General features: G+C 53.6%; 6 protein-coding genes across 6 annotated transcripts; 3 read left to right on the plus strand and 3 right to left on the minus strand.

The window, feature by feature from the left end:
- Positions 1 to 408: 408 nt before the first annotated feature.
- On the minus strand, positions 409 to 1,534 carry LTHEOB_2152 (Short-chain dehydrogenase reductase sdr protein; the record flags this gene model as incomplete). Its single annotated transcript, XM_035510933.1, has 5 exons — positions 409 to 794; positions 861 to 890; positions 960 to 1,145; positions 1,204 to 1,419; positions 1,468 to 1,534. 5 exons carry the CDS (start codon positions 1,532 to 1,534, stop codon positions 409 to 411), a joined length of 885 nt encoding a protein of 294 aa, XP_035365092.1.
- Positions 1,535 to 2,707: 1,173 nt separating this feature from the next.
- On the plus strand, positions 2,708 to 4,748 carry LTHEOB_2153 (Amine oxidase; the record flags this gene model as incomplete). The annotated part of the gene is made up of 3 exons (XM_035510934.1): positions 2,708 to 3,574; positions 3,631 to 3,946; positions 3,997 to 4,748. The coding sequence occupies 3 exons, from the start codon at positions 2,708 to 2,710 to the stop codon at positions 4,746 to 4,748; spliced, it is 1,935 nt and encodes a 644-aa protein (XP_035365093.1).
- Positions 4,749 to 5,728: 980 nt separating this feature from the next.
- Positions 5,729 to 6,825, plus strand: LTHEOB_2154 (uncharacterized protein; the record flags this gene model as incomplete). Its single annotated transcript, XM_035510935.1, has 2 exons — positions 5,729 to 5,944; positions 5,992 to 6,825. The coding sequence occupies 2 exons, from the start codon at positions 5,729 to 5,731 to the stop codon at positions 6,823 to 6,825; spliced, it is 1,050 nt and encodes a 349-aa protein (XP_035365094.1).
- Positions 6,826 to 7,243: 418 nt separating this feature from the next.
- On the plus strand, positions 7,244 to 8,684 carry LTHEOB_2155 (MFS monocarboxylate transporter; the record flags this gene model as incomplete). Its single annotated transcript, XM_035510936.1, has 2 exons — positions 7,244 to 8,110; positions 8,175 to 8,684. 2 exons carry the CDS (start codon positions 7,244 to 7,246, stop codon positions 8,682 to 8,684), a joined length of 1,377 nt encoding a protein of 458 aa, XP_035365095.1.
- Positions 8,685 to 11,636: 2,952 nt separating this feature from the next.
- Positions 11,637 to 13,706, minus strand: LTHEOB_2156 (Het-domain-containing protein; the record flags this gene model as incomplete). Its single annotated transcript, XM_035510937.1, has 1 exon — positions 11,637 to 13,706. The coding sequence occupies one exon, from the start codon at positions 13,704 to 13,706 to the stop codon at positions 11,637 to 11,639; it is 2,070 nt and encodes a 689-aa protein (XP_035365096.1).
- Positions 13,707 to 17,120: 3,414 nt separating this feature from the next.
- LTHEOB_2157 (Cytochrome p450 monooxygenase) lies at positions 17,121 to 18,947 on the minus strand (the record flags this gene model as incomplete). Its single annotated transcript, XM_035510938.1, has 2 exons — positions 17,121 to 18,692; positions 18,756 to 18,947. 2 exons carry the CDS (start codon positions 18,945 to 18,947, stop codon positions 17,121 to 17,123), a joined length of 1,764 nt encoding a protein of 587 aa, XP_035365097.1.
- Positions 18,948 to 22,089: the final 3,142 nt, after the last annotated feature.

Here is a 22,089-nt window from a genome sequence, read left to right on the forward strand (position 1 = left end):
TTTAATTACTTCATAAGCTCGAAATCTGGTTGATAAAGCGTCGAACTGGAAGAATTATGACGCCGTACTAATTTTAGCGCTTGGACAATGACTTTTTATTGTCTAGTAAGAGGTAAACAGATAAATTAGCATCAGGGTGATGAAGACTGCCAATGGTTTTCGTTTTGGGAAATCAGGGACTTATGTGCTGGCTCAATGCTTCACTAAGATCTTCAGGAGAGGTGTTCAATCTCAAATCTCCGACATCTAGCTACTTAGTTTTGCTTGTTGGTCTTCTTTGATAGAGTGCTTGCTGCAACTTGCAATGTCCACTTGGAAATCCTCCCGAGGGAAAGACTTTGTTCTATATCAATTGCAAGAAATATCCGCATTAGACTGTGAATCTAGTTCTAAAATCTAGTAAAACCTCTACTGCTTCGCCTCCACCCTCTCCTTCAACCTCGCCAGCGTCGCCCCCTCACCATCCTCCTCCCCCTTGCCCCTCAGCCCCTCCGGATACACTTCCCCCGCCGCCGCCACGAACGCCTGCTCAACATCCTTGTAGCGCCCCGCGTGCGACTGCACGAGCATTCCGTGCGGAGCCGCGTCGTCGGCAGCCATCAGGAACAACGCGGAGCGCGCTGCGGCCTCGGACGTCTGCACCTCGCCGCCCAGGGCCGCCACCTCTTTGCCGTCAACCATGCCTGACGCGGTCCAGCTCGGCGCGATGGCGTTGATGCGGATGGGCAGCGCGGCGGCGGTGAGGTGCAGGGCGAGATTGCGCATGAGGGCCCAGACGGCGTGTTTGGCGACGCCTTGTGTTTTTTGTTGGGTTAGCGATGGGGACGGAGGGGGGAAGGGGGGAGGCGTGGGTAGCTTACCGTAGTCCGTGCCTTCGAAGGGAGTGTAGCCTGCGTAAAAGCGTTGTTAGGGAGGGTAGGGGGGCGTAGATGGGGGGATGGTGGTGGTGTGTGGCTTACTGGTGACGGAAGCGGTGATGACGACGCTGCCGCCGGCAGCGCCGTTCTTCTTGAGGTGGTGGAGTCCCTGCGTTACGGTGTTGAGCACGCCTTTCAGGTTGACGTCGACTGTCCGCCAGTCCGGCTCCCGGAGCTGCCCGGCCTCGTTCAGTGTGTCCTCGAGGAACGTGGTTCTGGGTGCAATGCCTGGATATCGTTGTGCGTTAGACGAAGCTCGGGTAGTTCGGCCCTTGGGAGATCCCACCAGCGTTGGCGAAGACGTGGTCCACTCTCCCGTGCAGCTTCTGCGTAGCTTCGAAGAGGGCGGTGACGGAGCCCCAGGACGTGACGTCGGTGGAGACGAAGTGGATGCTGGGGTTCTGCTCCGCGGGTGGCAAAGGATTGACGTCTCCTACGACAACCTTGGCGCCTGCCTTGACAGCCAGCTTCGCGGCGGCGAGCCCAATGCCTGACGAACCACCTTCTCGCAGTCAGTACGAATGCTCGTGAAGACGAAGGATCCGCTGACCGGTGATGAGGACAATCTTGTCCTTCAGAGTTTGGAAAGCGTCGCTGGAGATGTTGATTTCCGACATGTTGTAAGGATGATGGATCGGTCAGGAGAAGGGGTTCTGAGAGCTCTATGCAATGTAACCTCGAATGTTGATGGATGCATTGCTGGACGAATGTCCGGAATTTATAGGTGCTGGTGGTGATGAACAACTTGCTACCCCGCGGACCTTCCGCGGAGGCCGGACACGCATCGCGAAGAAGGCGTAGCAAAAGCATCACATTCGGTATGGTGTGGAAGACCCGAAAGTCAAAATCTCGGGCGGCGGAAGTCTGCTAGACCCGAACTTATCTCCCGAAGTGCGCTAACCGCTTTGGGTAACAATACGGCGACAACGTCAGGGCCGTGTGTTGCTTGGCTTCCAACACGTCCATGCGCTGGCCAGTTGCCCAGCCGGCATCTTATTGACTGGCAAACGGCATAATTTGTAAACCGAGAATCGGTTTGCCATGGAGCATACAAATGCAAGCGAACGAGTCTGTTATTTTCTCTACAGGGGGATGGGCCTCTTGTGGGATAAGGTGCTCTTGCTTGAGACAATGCTCAGGGCAGAGTGTGGGGTTAGTACTAAGCTGGCTGTATATTCCGATTTGCCGCACGCATCCTAGGGGTTCTTCCCGAACTTGGAAGAATTAGTTTGGAAGGTGACGGAAGGGTTTGATTGGCTGCTGGGTGCATGCTGGTGCCGTAGATGTTCTCACCATGTTCTTGACCCCGCACAACAGTGCGTTCAAACAACACCCAGAAATTCAAAGCAGGCCGCAAAGCTATTTCAGATTTTATTCTCGTGCGAGTCATTAGTATTTCCACATCCGGCATTTAGGCTCATCCAAATGAACTGTGCGCGCTTCAGAGGACTCAAATCCCTTGTTGTGTAGCCATCCAAGCAATGGCGAGTACGGATCTTATCTAGCCGCGTTGCCGCGATGCGGGTAGATAAGCCCTGTGGATCAGAAATCCGCAACCACGCCGAAGTGAACATTGAGCTCTGCAGGATTTCTATTTGGAGTTGTCATTCGACTAACGTGTTAGGCAACAATGGTACGCAGAATGAGTGAAGAAATTCCGCGGGCCCCTTCCACGCTCCTATAAAAAGCCTTGAGGGACCAGAAAACAACCCATAGACAAACAACAACCACTTCACGTTTTTACTTTACTCTTATTCCCAAACATTCCCCTCTTCAAACTATACACAACCATGGCCCCCCGCGACACCCGCCCCACCCTCTCCTTCACCACCCCCACCACCCTCCTAGACCCTCAGTGGTACTCAGCCGCCTCCACCACCTCCGGCCCCGGCCGCACCATCCACACCTCGGGCCAGACCGCCCAACGCGCCGACGGCACCTGGCCAGACGCCTTCCCCGCACAGGTCGACCAGGCCCTCACTAACCTGACCGCCGCCCTCGCCGGCGCCGGCGCGCAGCTCTGCGACGTCGTGAAGTTGACTTTCTACGTCGTCGACTGGGACCTCTCGACGCACGGCCAGCCGCTCGTCGAGGCCGTGGTTGCCGCACTCACTACCGGCGGCGGCGGGAAGACGAACAATAACAAGCCCGTCACGACGCTCGTGCCCGTCCCGCACCTCGCGTTTCCCGAAGCCAAGTTCGAAATCGAGGCCACGGCGTGGGTCGGCGGTGCGGCGGTGCCGTGGTCGAATGACGCCTCCTCATCCTCTTCCTCCTCCTCCGCTTCCGCTTCCACGCACGCCGCCGCCGCCGCCGCTGCGCCGACTGCCGCTGTCGTCGACGTCGTCGTCGTCGGCGGCGGCTTCTCGGGGCTGATGGCGGCGCACGCGACGCAGCAAGCCGGACTCACGACGGTGCTGCTCGAAGCCAAGCACCGCGTCGGCGGGCGCAGCCGCACGCAGCGCCTGCGCAGCGGGCCGGGGGCGGTCGAGATGGGCGCGACGTGGATCAACAAGACGACGCAGCCGACGGTGTACGGGCTGGTGCAGAGGTTCGGGCTGGAGACGGCGGAGCAGTATACCGAGGGGTATGCGGTTTTTGAGATGGGGGAGGGGAGGGTGGTGAGGGCGGTGGGGGGTGATGTGCCGGTTGGGGAGGTGAGTGAAGCCCGTGATGGGTTGAGGGTTGTGTGTGCTAATGATTGATGGTGTAGAGTGGAGCGCCGGAAGAGGTGCAGAAGCTTATCATGGCGATTGAGGAGGGTGCCGGTCGTTCGGATATCCGGAGATGGGACAACTTCCCGGCTGATGAAGACGTCTCCGTCATGGAGTGGCTGAATATCAAAGGCGTCGATACTAGCAATCCTGTCATCCAAGCTCTGTGTAGCAATATGGTCAGCGGCATCGTGGGCCGAGAGCCTCGGGAGGTTGGAGCGCAATACTTCCTAGACTACGTCCAGTCCGGGTTTGGATACCAGAGCCTTGTGAGCGAGGGGGAAATGGGAGCCCAGTCTCTCAAAATCAAGACTGGTATGTCGCACCTTCTCCGCAAACAGGACGCAACTCACATATTTCACCAGGCACGTCCTCCATCGCCACCAGCCTCGCGAGCGCCATGCAACCCGGCACCATCCTCCTCAACAGCCCCGTCGACGAGATCCAGCAACTAGAGCACGACAGCCACCCATGCCTCGTAACCACCTCATCCGGCCAGCGCTTCCAAGCCAAAAAGGTCATCCTGGCCAACCCGACCAACACCTACACCGCCATCCACTTCACGCCGCCGCTGCCCCGCGCCAAGCGCGCCGTCGTCAGCCGCACCAAGCCCGGCATCTACGCCAAGGCCCTGCTGACGTACAAAGAGGCGTGGTGGCGCGCCGCCGGCTTCTCCGGCAAGGTCAACAGCACCGTCGGCCCCATCTGCTTCGGCTGGGACGTCTGCACCGACGGCGAGCACAACAGCCTGGCCTACTTCGTCGCCGGCGACGTCGCCGCCGCGTGGCACGAGAAGAGCGACCTGCAGCGCGAGGAGGCCATCGTCGAGCACCTGGCTCGCCTGGTCGGGCCCGAGTTGGCTGATCGGGCAAGGGATGTGCTGGAGTTTAACTGTGTTGAGTGGACGAAGGAGCCGTATATTTGGGGCGCGCCGACGTCGGCGATGGGGCCTGGGCTGCTGAGGGAGTATGGTGCAAGCCTGAGGGAGCCGGCTGGGAATATTCATCTTGCTGGGGGGGAGTTTGCGTTTGAGTGGAAGGGTTACTTGGAGGGGGCTCTGACCTCGGGTCAGAGGGCTGCTGACGAGGTCGTCAAGGAGCTTGTTGGGAAGGCGTAAGCGGAGTTCAGGCCGCCACTGTAATTAGCTGACATCATTAATGAATCGCTACTCTAAACCATGTTCAATAATGACTTCGGGATTCATTTGCGAATTCAGATCTTGCTCACCGGAAAAAGTAGTCGTTTCTAGTCGTCCCTTGTACCATTCCACATAAAAAGACGTTAGTAATTGCCTCGACATGCTGAAATAATTTTTAAGACATACTATATCGCATGTAGTACACAGCAAGATCAACAGATCCCTTCCGACCGGAACGTCGGACAGATGATGACGGCATACGAACCGTTGCTTCCTTTTTTACCGCATCAGGTAAGGTGTCTGCGGCAAGATAAGATCCTGCGGGTAGATAACAGCCCTGCGGCTAGATAAGCGCCGCCCCCGCAATCCGTCACGCCATCTACCGCATCTTCGGTCTTTCAACCATTTCCACCACACTCCGTCCCAGCTATCATGCAATCTTGCCCGTTATGAGTACAGCTTCGGCTCAATCCACCTTATCCATGTCAAGACCGTGCGCGAAGATCCGCCCAAATTTTCCGCGTTCCCGTAATGGATGCCTGACCTGCCGCAAGCGAAAGAAAAAGTGTGACGAAATAAGGCCGCTGTGCACGAACTGTGCGGGAAAAGGCTTGGAATGCAAATGGTCGGCCGAAGGCGCACGGCCAAAGTCAAACGAACGAATAGCCACCGTTTCTACGGGAGAATCACCAGCCGAGTCACCATCTCTTTCGCCTACTGCCGGATATTCCGGAGAGGTAGAAAGTGACCTTACAGCTGACTACAGCTTTAAGTCGTCTGTCCCTGGCATCACGTGGAATTCGATGCTGAGCTCGTTCATGGCACCCGATCGGGCTTGTTCAATGAGTCCAGTTTCCATGCGTTTTCTCGAACACTACCTTTCTCGGACTGGCGTCATGCTCGCCATGGTACCTCCGTCGAAGAGCCCTTTCATAACCTCTCTTGTCCCTACAGCCTACATGGACGACCTCCTAATGCATGCCATGCTTGCCGTGAGTGGCGCGCATCTAAGTTTCAAGCAGCCAGAGAACGATGAAGTCATTCAGGCCACAATGAGCCATTACAACGCCGTCATCCGGAGCATTCGGCAAGAAATCGGGCAGCCAGACTTACAGAGTGATGCAGTCAAGACAACACGGCTACTTCTGGTCCTCATAATGCTCTGCCATTACGAAGTAAGTCACCGGTTCCAATACGTGAACCTATCTCTGACCCATGACAGGTTCTATCGGGTAACACGGCCGTGAATCTATTCCAACATCTCCGTGCGTGCCGTCAGCTCATCCTCTGGCAGCTCCCGAAGGACAAACCCCCTTTCAACGATCTTCTTGGCTTCGCCATTGAGCTCTATTCCTACATCTTGACCAGCAATACGTTCTCACCATACGGAACAATACAAATTCGTACGCTTCCGAACGATTCATTCATCACCTCTCTCAATAGCACCATCGGCTCCTGCAGCACCTTTGGCGCCATGCTCGGCGGTGCTCACGCTCTCTTCGAGCTCATCCCTCAAGTCTCAGTGTTCCATGGCCAACGACTCGCCGAAGAGGCTCAGGGTTTTGACCAACTCAGTCCGCATCTGGAGGCACAACATTCTTTCCTCAAAGCCTCCATCGACAACTGGGCTTTCCCCAACCAGTCAATAGACCTAGACACCCTCGAGCGCAAGAAAACAGCCGAAATAATCAGACGTGCGCTGAGGATCTACCTCTCTACCGCCGCATGCGGCTCCGTCGTTGATTCTCCCTCTGTCATATGCGCCGTTCAGGATGAGGTCGACGCCGTCATGTCCATCTCGAATGATATTTCTGAGCCACAGTACATGTCAACGCTGCTCTGGCCACTTGTCATTACTGCCTCGTGCATGGTCAAGGAGTGCCAGCGTAAAGAGACGGCTGAAATGCTGCCCAAGTCCCACTATGAGATGACACACATATCTGTTGCGGTGGAGTTGTTGGAGAAGCTGTGGAAAGACCAGGATCGGCGAGCGTATGGACCTTATGGGCTGTACTTCATCATGGAGAAGTACGGTATTCAGTTCTCGACTATTTGATTGAAAAGGGAAATTGGTACACCAAAAAAACCGTTCTCGCCGCTGTTCAATATCGACCGCAACCACTCGGTGTCGAAGACCTCGAATTCTATTATTGAGTAATACTATTTCTGTCCAGAAACTGATGGCAATAGTAAGTGAATTATTCTAATTGACGATAATCATGAATTGCGTGTGGATCGGCATTGTTTTGGAGGGCAGGCTCGCCTTATCCTCTACAATGACTAAGCTACTTGTACACGTGATATGACGCAAAACATTTCTTTTCGCTATCGATTTTACCTATTCTTTTCGTCGTAGGATCTCGTAAATCTTTATTACGTAACGACCTCGCTTAAACGTAGGTCAATAAAAGTTAAAGAAACCTTTCCACAATTAACGAGGGATAAACCTGCTTCAAGCATCAAACGAAAAAAACATGGCCGCAGACATCGAAAAACCACCACCACAGCACAACCCAACGACCACTACCACCAACAACGCCACGACACCACCTCCATCACCACCACTTTCCCTCGCCGCCGCCGACCATGCCCCACCACCATCACCACCGCCTCCACCCGACGGCGGCCTCCGCGCCTGGACCCAAGTCCTAGCCGGCCACCTCTGCGTCTTCAACACCTTCGGCCAAATCAACTCCTTCGGCATCTTCCAAGCCTACTACACTTCCCACCTCCCTCTCCCACCCAGCACCATCTCCTGGATCGGCACCCTCCAAATCCTCCTCATCTACGGGCTGGCCACCTTCTCCGGCCGCGCCCTCGACGCCGGCTTCCTGCGCCCCACCCTCGCCCTCGGCACCGCGCTGCAGCTGCTCGGCATCTTTGCCACCAGCGGCGCGAGCACGTATTGGCAGTTGCTGCTCGCGCAGGGCGTGTGTCAGGGGTTGGGGATGGGGCTGGTGTTTTGTCCGGCTGTGGCTAATGCGGCGACGTTTTTTGAGCGGAGGAGGGTCGTCGCGGTGTCGTGCGTCGCGTGCGGCGGGGCGACGGGGGGTATGGTCTTTCCGGCTATTGCGCAGACGTTGCTTGGGAGGGTGGGGTTCGCGTGGACGGTGAGGGTGATGGGGTTTGTGGTGGCGGGGAATGGGGCGGTGGTGTTGGCGTTGGCGAGGGCGAGGGGGGATGGGGAGGAGGATGGGGAGGGAGAGGGGAAGGAGAGGGGGAAGAAGAAGAAGGAGAGGGCGCCGTTGATCGAGTGGGCGGCGTTCAGGGAGACGCCGTACTCGCTGTATTGCGTGAGCATGTTCTTCGCGTTCTGGGGCATCTGGATCGCGTACTACTACGTGAGTCCTTTTTCCCACTACCACGCCAACCCGTATAAGCAGCTAACGAGAAGAAAAAAAACAGGTCCGCGCCTACGCCCGCGACATCCTGCACCTCTCCGACCGCTCCTCCAACCTCATCCTCCTCATCAACGGCGTCGGCGTCCCCGGCCGCCTCGTCCCCGCCCTGCTCGCCGACCGCTTCTTCGGCCCCGTCAACGTCTTCATCCCCATCATCCTGCTCGCCGGCATCACCCTCTTCTGCTGGCACGCCGTCGCCTCCTCCGCGGAGATGACCGCCTTCGTCGTCTTCTACGGCTTCTTCGGCGCCGGCACGCAGAGCTTGCTGCAGGCCGCGCTGGCGAGCCTGAACACGGACGTCAAGAAGGCGGGCGTGCGGATTGGGATGGGGTTCAGTGTTGTGGGGTTGGCGTCGTTGACCGGGAGCCCGATTGGCGGCGCGCTGATCGAGAGGAGGGGGGGCGATTATTTGTATGCGCAGATGTTTGCGGGGGCGACGATGGTGTTGGGGGGGTTGATTCTTGTGGCGGCGAGGGTGGCGAAGACGGGGTTTGTGCTGAGGGCGAGGATGTGAGCTGGTCGGACTGCGTAATGGCTAGACAATGTTCGTCTTGATGGGGTGGGTGTGACGAGATGAGCGGCGTTGATTGGTGGTCTCAGGATGTCTTTGATTCACTATGGCTCAGCCTTGATGATTAGCCTCGCCGTCAGCTTCACCATGCGATCTAAGAAGGTTACGAAAAGTGCTATTTAATCAGCTGCTACCCATACATAATAGATATGCCAAAGCGTGGCTGCCTGACCTCAGGTTTCAAGCACGGCTTCTCTCAAAACCAGGCTTCATCAAACAGATATATATAACCTACTCAGTTAAGACAATTGCACTTGCACAACATGTGTGTACGTCCTGTTCTGGAAGCCTGATGAAACGGTGTTACAGCACAGCCCCGAAGGTACCGAGGTACAAGGCCCCCAAACGGTGATACCTTTGATCCAGGGGGCTTCTATATTTTTCGTTGCGTTGCACACATCGTACTAAAGCGTGTCTTGAGAGCCGAGAGTTTTATTTTTTTTTTGACTGGTACGTAGAGCCACTTTATTCAAAAATTGTAGAATCACAGCCCCAGGGTCTGATGGAAGATGCGTACGAGACAAGCATAGCTGTTTAAAACTGTCTTGCTAATTGATGAAGAATATTAGTAATCTGGGTAGGAAGCTTTTGATTGGCAGTAGAAATAGCAGGCTGGATCCGACACAAAAATTGCTTGAAATGGAAGAATATAATAGTCAGTCCTTTGCTGCAAGTCTAAAGTTAGTAATAGCAGACGTTTGCAATTTATGTCTTACAAGGGGTAAGTTCCCTTTGTTAGAAGTCGAATATACTGGGTCCAAGGGACACATGGTGACACAACAGCGGAGAAAAATCATTCCAGTAGCGTCATTGGGAGAAGCAGTGACTTATATCCGCTCGGAGGGTGTCAATAATAGATTTAAGAAAATAGTAGGCTTGTTAAGAATAGAACTCGCGAGATATCATAAAAGGCGACAAGGTCATAGAACAAAGCTCCAGCACTGCTCAAACCTACAGCCCCATACTCCCAGCACATCCCGCTTTTTTAATCTCTCGATGGCTCGCAATACAGCAATTCTGTGTCTAATTCTGTTTCATTCGGCGATTGTTGGTCTGAATGGACAGGCGAGAGCGGCATTGGCACGCAACGACACGAATTGCTCTACAAGTTGCTGGGTTACGTTACCGCGGGATTTACACATCTACTGGCACCCACGATCTGCATCGAGTACCTTGACAGCTTTCACTGTCGTTACTATTGTAAATCATTCTACCCATTTCATTAACACGGATGTCTCCGGTTGACTAAGCTCATTAGATCAACTCACAACGTAATGTTACTCGATACACCACAAAAGCAGGCGACCTACCCAGTGGATACATCCTTCCACAACTGGATGAACACAGAACGCATGTTTGCGTATTTGGATTGGAAGGATCTTCTGACCCGGCTTTCTCAGTGTGTGTTCTCATCACGTCCGTTACTACAACAAAGCTGCGCTAAACCTTATTCAGAACTTTTCCACCCACATATCAAATCTGGCAACCTTCATATGAACGGGAAAATTGCCTATACGCCACTTCCGGTAACATCACAGGGTCTTCTTGCCTTTCAACACGAGCCATGGGCACAATGAACGTTCCGCCCGCGAGTCAGTGGGCCTCAACAGGGATGTTTGAAAAGATGATTCATCGTGATCCATATGGCCTAAACTACGAATGCAAGTTTACATGGAAATCAATAGAGAAGAGATTGCTCAATAGCGGAGAACGGTACACAACTCCGCATACTTTGGGCCCAATGCCCCTCACAACCGACCCAGTTCTTACGACCGCCGGCTCGACCTCCTATGAGACCGATGGTACAAGAGCAACAAGCTCAGGAGAGCTTTTGTCAACAAGTTTGCTTCCTGCATCGCACTCGACTCTGGCCCCGAAGACTACCATAGAAAGCAGTTCGGGGAACTCTCTGCCTGGCTACAAATCTTCGATCAACAGGACGGAGTCGCCTGCGCGAACGACAATCGCTTTGTTAAGCCCTACGCCTCCATCCAACACCCCGGTTGCTCGTGTGAATGCCACCACCGCCATTGGTAGTGACTCGATTTCCGATAAGCAAACGTGCCAGACTGGTCCTGGCAGGAGTACATCTCAGAAGACCGCCTGCGGGCCAGACCATTTTGGGGCCACAGCGGTCGGTGAAGTTATTCCTGCTCCAAGTATTAACCTTGTTCCCGAGGTCCTTTCGGACAATGACAGTAGACATGCTGGTTCTTCCGGATTTTTGACATCAGAGAATCAGGGTTTAAGGGGAAGTTCCGTTGCAGGAGTCAATGGATCGAAAGAGTTAAGCGCTGAAACGGTCTCGACGACTGCCGCTGCTAATGGTCCTAATGGGAGCTCTGTAACCGCGTCGGGTACCGTGCAATGGTCGACGGACGGAACTGCAAGTGTGGCAGGTGCGACAACTACCGGTGGGGCTGAGAGTTCATCTACATCATGTGGTCGTATGTTGGACCTCTGGGTTCTGTTCCTTTTGGGCGGACTTATGTTAAGCTTTTGGTCATTTTCATGAACGCGGAAACATTTGGAAGCTTACAAAACACCCTTCTTTTTTCAAGCCTTGATGTATACTTCTTTACATGAGACATTAAGTTCAGTGCCAAAATGCGCGAAGACGAGGTTTTAGGACGAGCTGAAGATGTCGCCTTTGTGCTCGGAGAGCGAGATCACTGCTTACGCTCAGGAAATACACGGCAGACGTAGGATGCACGAGCCTGGGAACATTGTCTTTGAACAGGGCAGCATACGAAAAATAGAATTACATAGCGGCCACCAGAAAGGCTTTCGTAGGAAATGAACATTTGAACATTGCTGCAGCGCCTTCGACTCTGATGTTACTACTGACAACACGGTCTCACTGAAAGCTCCTGTCCGAGTCATGACTAATAATGACTAACAGAGAATCGCCTCAAACTCGGTTCCCTTGTCAGTCCCCGAACCAAAATCCAATGCTCCATAATCTTCTTTTGCAGTCAAGTTCGTCGGTGCCCAGATGCCGAATACTTGGTATGCCGGCAATGATCCCTCTTTTGGCACCCGTTGAGCTTCGAAAAGTAGCGATTCATGGAAGGTCTCATCTCCTACTCTAACGGTCAACACTTCCTGTCCCCTTCCCTCTGCCGCCCTCTTAGAGATCGCGTCAAGATCCACATCCTTCCTGAAGAAGCCGATGCGTGGTGGCCGATCCCCACCGCCATCCGTCGCAGAGAACATGAGCTTGATACCTTCGTTCCAACAGACGCCCATGTCGAGACCGAGAGCCGAGCTGAGAATCTGGTGCATGAAATGGTATAGCTCGTCGGGACCGACAGAAGTTCTGTCGAAGCCGACGGGCCCCCAGTCGAACTTCTTCATGTGGTTGTTCTTCTCGAAGAGCATGTGCAGCAACGCTAGCCGTCGAGACTGAGCAGCTGATATTTTCGGGATGCCTTGTCCGTCTTTAACCTGCTGAATGTAGATGAATGCATGGTTGTAGTACTGTTCATCGATCATGCGGAACGCGCCGGCTGTTTTCTCGTCGCCCCAGTGTTTGATGATGGAGTGGAACAGGTCCACCAGAGCCTTCCCAGACGGATTTTCAGGAATGTCTTTAATGAGGGCCTGCCAGTCCTTTGCGCCCGCGGAGAGCGGCAAATTTTCTACATTCAGGTTCTTCAGATAGATCTCCTGAGATGGGCCAATGTTGGAGTGGATGCCTTTGTGCCCGATGGCGCTGTAAACCATAGATGCGTTATGAACTGTCATTGACGAAAGGTAGTATGCTGGCTTCCATAGTGCGGACCCGGTCCTTGTGTCTTCGAAGAGGCCTTGGGGTGCACTGGTTGCCAGCATGACGCCGTGATTCACACATAGCTGGTCAATTGCGTCTTGGAACAGATCTGCTGTCGTCATCGTCTTGTAGCCCGAGGGAATGACATATCCGGGACAAGAAGTCCAGACGGATATGACGTAATCTCGCGATCGCGTCGCCCGTCGATACGGGCCCAGGCGTCCAGCGGAAAGTTGCCCCATGTCGTAAAAGAAGCGTCCCACACCCTGACCTTCGGGGGAACCATCGTTGTTGCTCGGTAACACGCCGCCTTTCCGTAGCGTCTCTCCCGAGAGGAACCGAAAGTAGGAGTCAATATTCTTCATCGAAGGAGGCGTGAATCCCTCGACATATTTCTTCAGCTCCGCCGTGTTCTCGAGTTCGACCTGGAGGACGAGCAGCTCCATCCGCCGCAGCGCAATCCGCTCAGGACACCCTCCTTCAACCAGCGTGGTGTAAAACCAATACAAAAACGGCGCCAGCTTGCTCATATCCCTGTTTTCATCTTTCGCCCTCACGCATGCCGATTCCTCTCGCCCCACCCACACGCAGCGCACCTGCTCCGCATACATCAACTCCTGCCGCGGCCACATCCGCCCCATCCACGACGACGGCGCAATCGAATTGAAACACGACAGCATCCTCTGCCGACTCGGCATTAAGACTCGCATCATATCCGGCTCGAAATTCGCCAAATCGACCCCCGCGAGGTCGCGCATGTGCTCGCGCAAACACCCGCACGGCGCGCCGGGCATCAGCACGACGACGTCAAACGTGCGGTAGATCGTCGGGATGCTGGCCAGCGTGCGCACGATCTCGTCTTCCTTCTGCGGGATGCAGAACTGGTCCATCCAGACGGGCCGCTCGGCGCACAGCTCGACCAGCCGGTTCAGCAGGTCGCTGACGACCCATTCGCTACCGATCTCGAGGCTGAAGGTGCGGGTGGCGGAGGTGGCCGCGTGGCCGACGGTGATGGGACCCCGGTTGAATTCGCCCCAGACGTAGGAGAGCGCGGTCGCATTGCCCCGCGCGAGCGGCACGTCGTGAAGGTGCACGGAGAGGTGCGGGGAGGGTGTGAAGGGGCAGTTTGGCGCTGTGCAGACGCGCAGGTCGGCGACGCGGGCGAAGATGGGTTCCGAAGGGCTGGGCTCCATTATGTCGTGGTACGTGTCTAACGGAGACTTTCAGATGTTGTTTGGACTAGTCGATGGCCATTTGTGGTTGTAGCCTTCTTGATACGTATGAACCCTTCTGTACGCAAAGCACAAGAGCAACGTGGGGCATTTCGCGGTCCGCGAATGATCGGTGACAGGGTTGATTGGTAAGATTGGGGGCCACGATGTGTCGTGCTTGAATAGCGCTAGAGCTCGAAAAATCGTTGCTGACGCCATAACAAACGTATTGCATCTGGAGCCTCGTTATAACAACCTTTAACACCTACATTGCTTGTACAACAGCTACGTTGGGCGAAAGAGAAACGTAGGCGTATGTATCGCGCTTGCCTGCTCTGACTCAGCTTTGACACTAGGGAACTATGATGAATTTGCTATGTAAGAGAGAAAGAACTGCATTTAGAAAAAAAGTCTTATCGAAAATGAGGTCTCCCAGAGGAAAACATTGCAATGGCTACTGTCATGAGATCCAATTGAACAGAGACATAGCATAGCTGCAATTCAATCGATGCACCATTCGCTTTTTTCAGCCGTCCAATCGCCAACGACTGCACGGTACTCGTTGTCAATCAGGTAGTTCTCTCCTTCTATTATGACCCGATCGGACTTTTCTTCGAACAAAGCCTCCTTGGCATGAATCTGGGCATTGTGGGCGTTGTGCCTTTGACTATCCGTGTGATCGGCTTTGAATATCCGGCCAGAGTCTGCGCGACGTGCATGTTACTCCGTTGCGCTCCTCGGTGACTAAAACCATCACGAAATATGTGGAGACCAGCACACCTGAATCTTGTATCTTTCTAGTCATAAGCAGGGCGATGCGATTGAAAGGACCCTCAGGAATGGTGAAATGTTCATAACCTTGAACGGCACGAGTCTTAATGTCCTTCACAATGTAATACCCCCAGTGGTCATTTGTCCCTCGAATCCAAAGTTGGTTATGGATTTGGTGAATTAGTGGAAAACCGATACCCCGTAATTCAATGCTGTATGCATTGACAAGAAGACCTTTCTCGGTCGGTGATGCGCGTGTATCGTCGTATATATGACCCGTTTTTGCGCCGAGAAGTGTCTTTGGGGCCCATCGGTAGCCAACGGTGTCCAATCGCGGATACGGGAAGTACATCCATGCCTCAGAGATATGTTTGAGCTGTTTCCAAAAGCATGCCATTCGATCCTGGCGACCTACGCTCAAGAGAGGTGTTCGATCAATGGCCATCAAACTTGCCAAGCACAAGCTCTCATCCTCTTGGATACTTGTGGTTCGTGTGATTAATGCCGTAGCAGAGACATCAAGGCTGACCACAGGAGGCTTGTGCGGTTGTTCTGAGCAATCGGTTCTCCCTCGAAGATAAAAATAGACAACGGATAGGCCAATAGCAGTTACCAATCCAATGTGGCTGGAGTCTTGGTAAATTGCTAGAGCTGTCAAATGTATATCCTTGGAATCTAGCGTCGCATCCGCGAATTAAAAGATCAGTGTCTTTGGCAACACCCCTTCCTGGTAAGTCCAAAGACGAGAAGACCAATTGGAGGAGTAAATGTTAAAGGCCAGTTCAGTAACCGCTCGTCCTATAACTTCTATTAATCTTAAGACATTGTCGAGTACAAGAACTTTATCTGCACATGCGTATGTGTCTCGCATTTTTCGGATTGCGATGCGCTTCCCTTTCGATTGCCTTGCAGGGCAACACATCGTATCAATCCAAAAAGGGGTTTGCTCAGTTTTCCCAGGATAAAGATCTTGCACCAGCTTGCTGAGAGCCTCTAGCTGGCATTGTGGCATTGTATTTCCGTGAGGATTTCCGAGACCATCGGACCAAACGTGTGATATGGCAACATACGGCGCGTCAAATTTCCCAGAGCCTAAGTTAACTACATGATGGTTACGGTCCCAAGCCACTAAAGGAAGCTCTCCTGCCTCGACTATGGCTTCGACAGTTGTTGAGTCAAACCCTTGGAAAGAACACAGGCAGCCATTAGATGTATGTACCGTCCGATAGGATGATTTTTGAAGCTGAGATGCTAAGCACTATGTCCGTGTGCAAAGTTCACAATGACGCCGATCCCTTTGGAAATTGCGGAGCATGGAAGTAAAATATCGATACTCCAATCCTACTGTCCCTTGCATAAGGCTTACTACCCTAGGACACCATCCTTCTTGGATCATTTCGTATTCTAAAAGGTTCGCACGGTTATTGCGCCACGAAGTGATGCTTTCGAACTTTTCGATGTCTGCAAGTATGTATGGCGGCTCCCATGCGAATATGTTTGTTTGAGGGATGAAGTCATTGCTGCTGAAGAGGATTTGCCGAAGGCAGCCTAGGAACTGTCCCAACAGGGAAAGGGATAACAGAAAATAAGGATCTAGGGCGTCCTCGTGTTCTTTACGGATGAAATCGTAAGCTGACTGTGCAGCCTGCAATGAAAAGTCCAGTGGGGCCATATCCGTTTCGAGCAGCCTGCCAGAGTCGCGTGTCGCGATGAGCTGATCTGCGTGTGCCTGCAAACTTCGGGTGTGCACATATTTTGTTCCGCTTTCCTCATCGATGTAGTCTTCGAAGACGACTATGTTGCCAAAGATCGCATGAAGAAGCCCAAAGAATAGCCACTGTTGTAAGAAGGCCGCCACAGCTTTCTGGCCTCTTCCGCCGGGAGTGTCTACCTCGGTCCATGTGGACGTGGTAAAAAGCTCCATTTGGGTCCATCCCTGGCGGTCAGGATAGGTGTTGAAGTCGCCTCTGTCGTACTCCTCGAGGCAGTAGTACCTAATCCTCGGTGGGCTCCGAACAGGGTCTCTGGGCAATGGTATGTGATCCATCAGGGCGGATTATCAGCTTGAAGAGCTAGAACAGAGAGCTGAGGGATTCCACTATCAGGTCAGAGCGGCAGTGCGGTGCTATTTGTCACAAGGGTGTTTGTGATAGAGTTGAAACAAGAGGGGGGTTGCATGGTGGAATGTGAGAAGGCTGAGCAGCGACCCTGCATGGGGGCAGGAGTTCTATGCTGTGTAACCCCAGGGGGCGGCCTCCGCACGCAATCGGATTAATCACAATCCTTATCAGCGTAGCTGAGGTAACAGAGCCCGATGCGCATATGCGTGTGGGAGAATAAAATATCGCGCATTTGCCTCTGCCCCCTCCTCTTTTACGAGGAGACACAATGAGTAAGCCCTCATTTAAAGCCTTTCCTACATTTTGGAGAAATTATGATTCGACATGTTCGTGGTACGGTCATCTGTCCACCAGAATCGCCATCGGTAACGCTACGAATTCCGCATGCCTGTCAACGGGCGTTCAGACTTTGTAGAACCTCTTGTAAGGCTTAAACGAGTTGAAGGGGGCAAAAAACACGTTGATGGATTCAAGTCAATACATCCCTCACATTTTATAAACTTGTCTACATATCTACAGCCCGCAGACGAACATAGCACTTTACCGGCTCCCTCGCAAACTTTTGCACAGCCTCAAACCCGCTCAACTCCTCGGGCGTCTCCAGCAACTCAAAATGCCACACAATCAACGCGAACCAAATCCGCAACGACGCGACCGCCAACCTCCTCCCAAAACACGCCCTCGGCCCCAATCCAAACGGCAGCGACGGGCCCGCCGCCGGATCGTACCTTTCCTCCCCCTCCTCCCCATCCTCGCGCCTCAACCACCTCTCCGGCCTAAACGCCTCCACATCCCCACCATCCCACACCCCCCTAATCGCCCCGCCACTCCTCCCCCTCGCCCCGGGACTCCTCATATCATCCACCGCCCCGCCTTCCTTCAATCCCGGCGCGAGATACCCCGCCCCATCCGCCATAAAAAACACATGCGCCCCATACGGCACGCGCCGCCCCAACACCACCGCGCCTTCCTTCGCAACGACCTCCCGCGCCACAAACGCCACCGTGTTCGCGACGCGCAGCACCTCGTCCACGACCGCGTCGAGGTACGGCACGTGCGCGCTCGCCAGCTCCGCGTAGCTCGGCGCGCGTTGTTCGCGGACGGCGTCGGGCAGGGCGGCTCGGAGGGCGGCGCGGAGACGGGACTGGGCGGGGTGGTTTGCCGGAGCGGACAGGTGCTTCACGCCCCATGCCACAGTCGTGGCGGTCGTGTCGTGGCCGGCCAGCAGGAAGCCGAGGAACTCGTCGGCGATGGCGTGGGAGTGGGGCGCGGGGGGTGGAAGGCCGTGTTTTTGTGCGAGGGAGCGGGAGCGGAGGAGGACGGAGTGGAGGGCGTTGCGGGGTTGGTCCGCTGGGTTGGCGTCGATGAGCCGGACAGCATCGTCGATGCGAGCAGCGATGAAGGCGTCTTTGGTCGCGGTGGCGCGCCGCATGTACGGCAGCTGCCGGAGGAACAGCGAGACGAGGCGCGGTGACGGCGACAGCTGGCCTGCCTGCAGCGAGTGGCCGATGGTCAGGACGGCGGAGAAAATGGGCGGGATAGCCTCAGCGGCGGAGGGGAAGGAGACCGGCTCGTCGAGCGAGGTGGCTGGGGCGGGTGTGTGCTGAGACAGGGCGGCCAAGCGCGGGGCGGTGCTGCTGTCCTCCTCGGCGAGGCCGAAGGATGAGGCAAAGATGGCGTCGAGGGCGCCGTAGGTGATGTCGTCGTGGGCGGAGAAGGGGCGGCCGCGCGCTTGGCTGCATTTTAGCTGCCACACTTTGATGACTGTCGTCACCGCGTTGTACACGTCGGGCGCGCTGACCTCGTTGATGAAGGTCGGCGCCATGAGGTGGTTTATGAGGTTTCGATTTTGCTTGAAGAGGGCGGTGTTGGACTTGTACCAGGAGTGTTGCTCGGGCATGATGCCGCTGAGGATCTCGCCGAAGAAGCTGCTCCGGTCGAATTCTTTTGTGCGTCGCACCAGGATGTCGTGGCTCTCGAAGGGGTCCGTTACTATCACCCATGGGTGTGAGAAGGGCTTGATGAAGACCTGCACGATCGGACTCTGGTGCCGAGTTGCCCGCGAGGTGAGCCAGCACTGTTTGTTACCACGTCGGGTTAGCGTGTTTACTAGTTCGTACCATGTTGTAGTGAGACATACGAATATGCGCTTCGTACGCTTGACATGTCCCATCATCTCCGGGATATCGCCCAGTATCTTCGAGGCTGCATCTTTGTTGTGCGGAATGCCTGGGATTGGCCGTGGGAGAGCAGCGCGATAAATCATGTACAAAACCAGAAAGACGCCCCCAGCAATCGCTGCAGCTCCAGCAGACGGAAATTTCTCACCCATGGCGTCCACTCGGGGGTATCAGCAGTACGGAGAAGAGACGAGTGTTGAAGGACGCTCGATTTAACTTTTCTACATCACGCGTGCGACAGTCTCCGCTTTAACATACTACAATGAGCTTCGGCTCATGAAAGCGCATCCCCGCAGTGATATCAACTATGCTGGATATAAGAAGAAATTCTACAAGAGGCACGCGGTCATAAGACAGGTGCCTTAGCGCTTACACTTGCGTGCACCCTACATATGCGGCAACAATTTAGCCGAGGATGGGGGCTAAGTAGCGACAAGCATTTTCTCGACCATTACCCCAGGATGGGAGCTTCATAAAAGCCCTTTTAATCCTAGGCCTGTACAAAGGCTCGATATAGAGCCACCCCGTCTGTTGGATGAAAGCGGATCGAAATATTCTCACCTGGTAGGCTTTTTAGAAGTCTTCCGGCAGGTTTTCCGAGTTTTATTACTGGTGCAGGTGCTGCTGACGTCGAGCTGAACGCCACCGCGTTCTAGCCCAGTATCGCGTGCTTGGCTTAGCCCTGGGTGCCTGTTCTGGAAGTAGCAAGCTGCAGGCATCTCTTGTCGTTTTGATAACCTACACGCTAGCCCCGGCCTGGGCCGTCCCTCAAGATAGCGCCCGCTGTACCCCACCACAATCTCACTGCCAAGAAAGGAGAAATATAGGCTTTCCGATTTCCGAAACGCAGCAACATCTCAAATCACTTTATGGCCGTACTAGTTGTATGACCACAGGGACCAATGTCAGACGCTGGACACGGAGGCCCCACGGCTGTGCCGTTCCCAGTGTACCCAAATGCACCAGCAGCACAGAGGACGGCAAAAGGGGGAAGTTGGCTCTTGCAGACGAGAAGGGTTGCCACCGCCTTTTCGTGAATATCGTCAAGTGCGAACACCGCGACTAAATATCCCTCCTCCTACTCCAACATTCTGAATCTCTAGGTACTCATGCAGCAGGACGTGAGTGGGGTGTGGGTGGCACGACATTTGTCTGAGATTCTTGCATGGAAATATGAACAAGTAGCACCATCGCTGCTGCTTTACGGGCTGAGAGCCGCATGTTTCGTGGCGGAACATGTACAAAAGTCGCAACCGGCCGCAGTTCACAATCCAACCCAACTGAGACGCCAGCGGGAATAAATTTCACTGTTAATCCATTCGGTATGCCGCAACTCTGATCAATACAAATAGTGAATATGTGAACGGAAGACTTAGCTATCATGAAAATTGGAGCTGTTACATCCAAGTGGGGATTGTTGGGTGCCGAGATAACGGTCCATTGGTGCGATATTGAATTTATAGCTTCAGTGCAAAGGGAGAACATCGTGGTCTAATTTCAGGCATCTGCAGCTGCGTATCTGTCATAACCGTTGCGTGTGTGGGGTTAAAAATGGAATATGTATATGTTGCGTTCAAATGCAATGTTAGCGCGCTGTAGGGGTGGTGGGACATAGTGTTGCCTGGTTGTATCTCAGCAATCGAGTCGTGTGCGTCATAAACACCCAATCAATGTGGACTCTAAAATTGGGGGCAGGCTGGACCTAATCCTTCTGTACTACGGAACAAGAAAGGTGGATGGAGAGCCGTAAGAAAGATTGCAAACTTAAGAATTCGTTGTTGCCTGGATATACGTTGCATTGTATTCTGGGAAGACGAGAAAGTGCTTCTCCATGCCTCCACCAAACTGCGGGTCTGATCCACGGCGCAAGATCTTATGAAGAACACACATCAGCACTTATCCTTGCGTCCTCCGATGCTGCTCCGATGCTGCTCCGATGCTGCATGTAAGCGTACGCACCCTCTGCTTGTTGTACTACCCTGTATACCTCTTAACTGCGACACAGTCACTTTAGACAAGTGCTGTACTACATACATACAGAAATAGATTTTCTTGGCCCGCAGGAGAGACCGCAGTCCGAAACCGACAAATGGAACTGCTGCTTTCATTGGCCTTCAAGATGTCGGCGAAAGGTTCAAAAGTGTTACGGTGGTAGATTTGTTGCATACATTCTGCATACAGAGGTATTCTTGCGAATGGAGGCAGAGCTTTCTAATTATAGATTCCGAAGTAAATTTACAAAACGACTCACTTTTGAAGTACAAATACATCACGCTGTCGCATGCTAAAGCCAGCATCAAATAGTGAACCAGTCTTCTCCGTCTCGATATGCTATTTCCGTTAATTTTATTTTTGTTTTTCGGTTTCAACGATTACCTCCTTGGGCAAGCAACCGCAATTCCACAATTTAATGCCTCCAATTGCTCGGCTTCTTGTACCGTACACCGGGCGGGAGTGCAAGGTGTTTATTGGGGAAGCGTTGAAGCTGTGACTCATACCACTTTCGCAGCCTTCACAGTTGTTACTATCGTATGAAATCTCTCTGTCCTGTCGTGTTGACTAAAGTTGCTATTAGCTGACTTGGTCTGCTAGATAAATAAACAACAAAATCTTACTCGATATACCACAAAAACTGCTCAGCCACCAGATGGATATACCATCCCGCGAACGAATCAGAATGGAACGCGCATTTGTGTGATCCAGGGGAGAAGATCTACAGATCAGCCAGTCACACTGTCCGTTTCATCCCTATCGGCTTTAAGAGAGTGTTGACATTAAGCCTTGTCTCAGGACCTTTCCCACGGCTCGAATAAGCACTGACTCCTTTTATTATTGGCATGGGCAACTATCTACGGTTGTGGGCAATGGGACCAACTCTGCCTGCCTATCAGTATCGACGAGCACTTTTGCCACTTTCCACAACCCTCCGCCCATCTCTCAATACATCCTTTCCGACTTCGCGATTTCCGATGATCCATACGGTCTCAACGCTGAATGCTCTAGCTATTTCGATTTTGCTTACTCAATATCTGCGACTGATGATGAAGGAGCTTTTCAAAGTTGTTACACAAGTCCGGTAACGACAACCCACCCCGTCTCGGTTCTAGAAACAGCTTCCTGGCTCACAATTGCCTCATCCACTTCTTACGAGTTTGATATATCCACAGAAGTGGCTTCACATGCGCCCAAGTCCGGCAAGTCAATTTCTCCTGCGCCACTACCAACCATTGTCCCCCAGACTACCACTATCCATGGTTCAAAAGGCCCTTCACCATCTCTGGAGCGCTCCTACAA

This window comes from Lasiodiplodia theobromae (assembly GCF_012971845.1).
Source record: "Lasiodiplodia theobromae strain AM2As chromosome Unknown scaffold_5, whole genome shotgun sequence".
Classification (NCBI taxonomy): domain Eukaryota; kingdom Fungi; phylum Ascomycota; class Dothideomycetes; order Botryosphaeriales; family Botryosphaeriaceae; genus Lasiodiplodia; species Lasiodiplodia theobromae.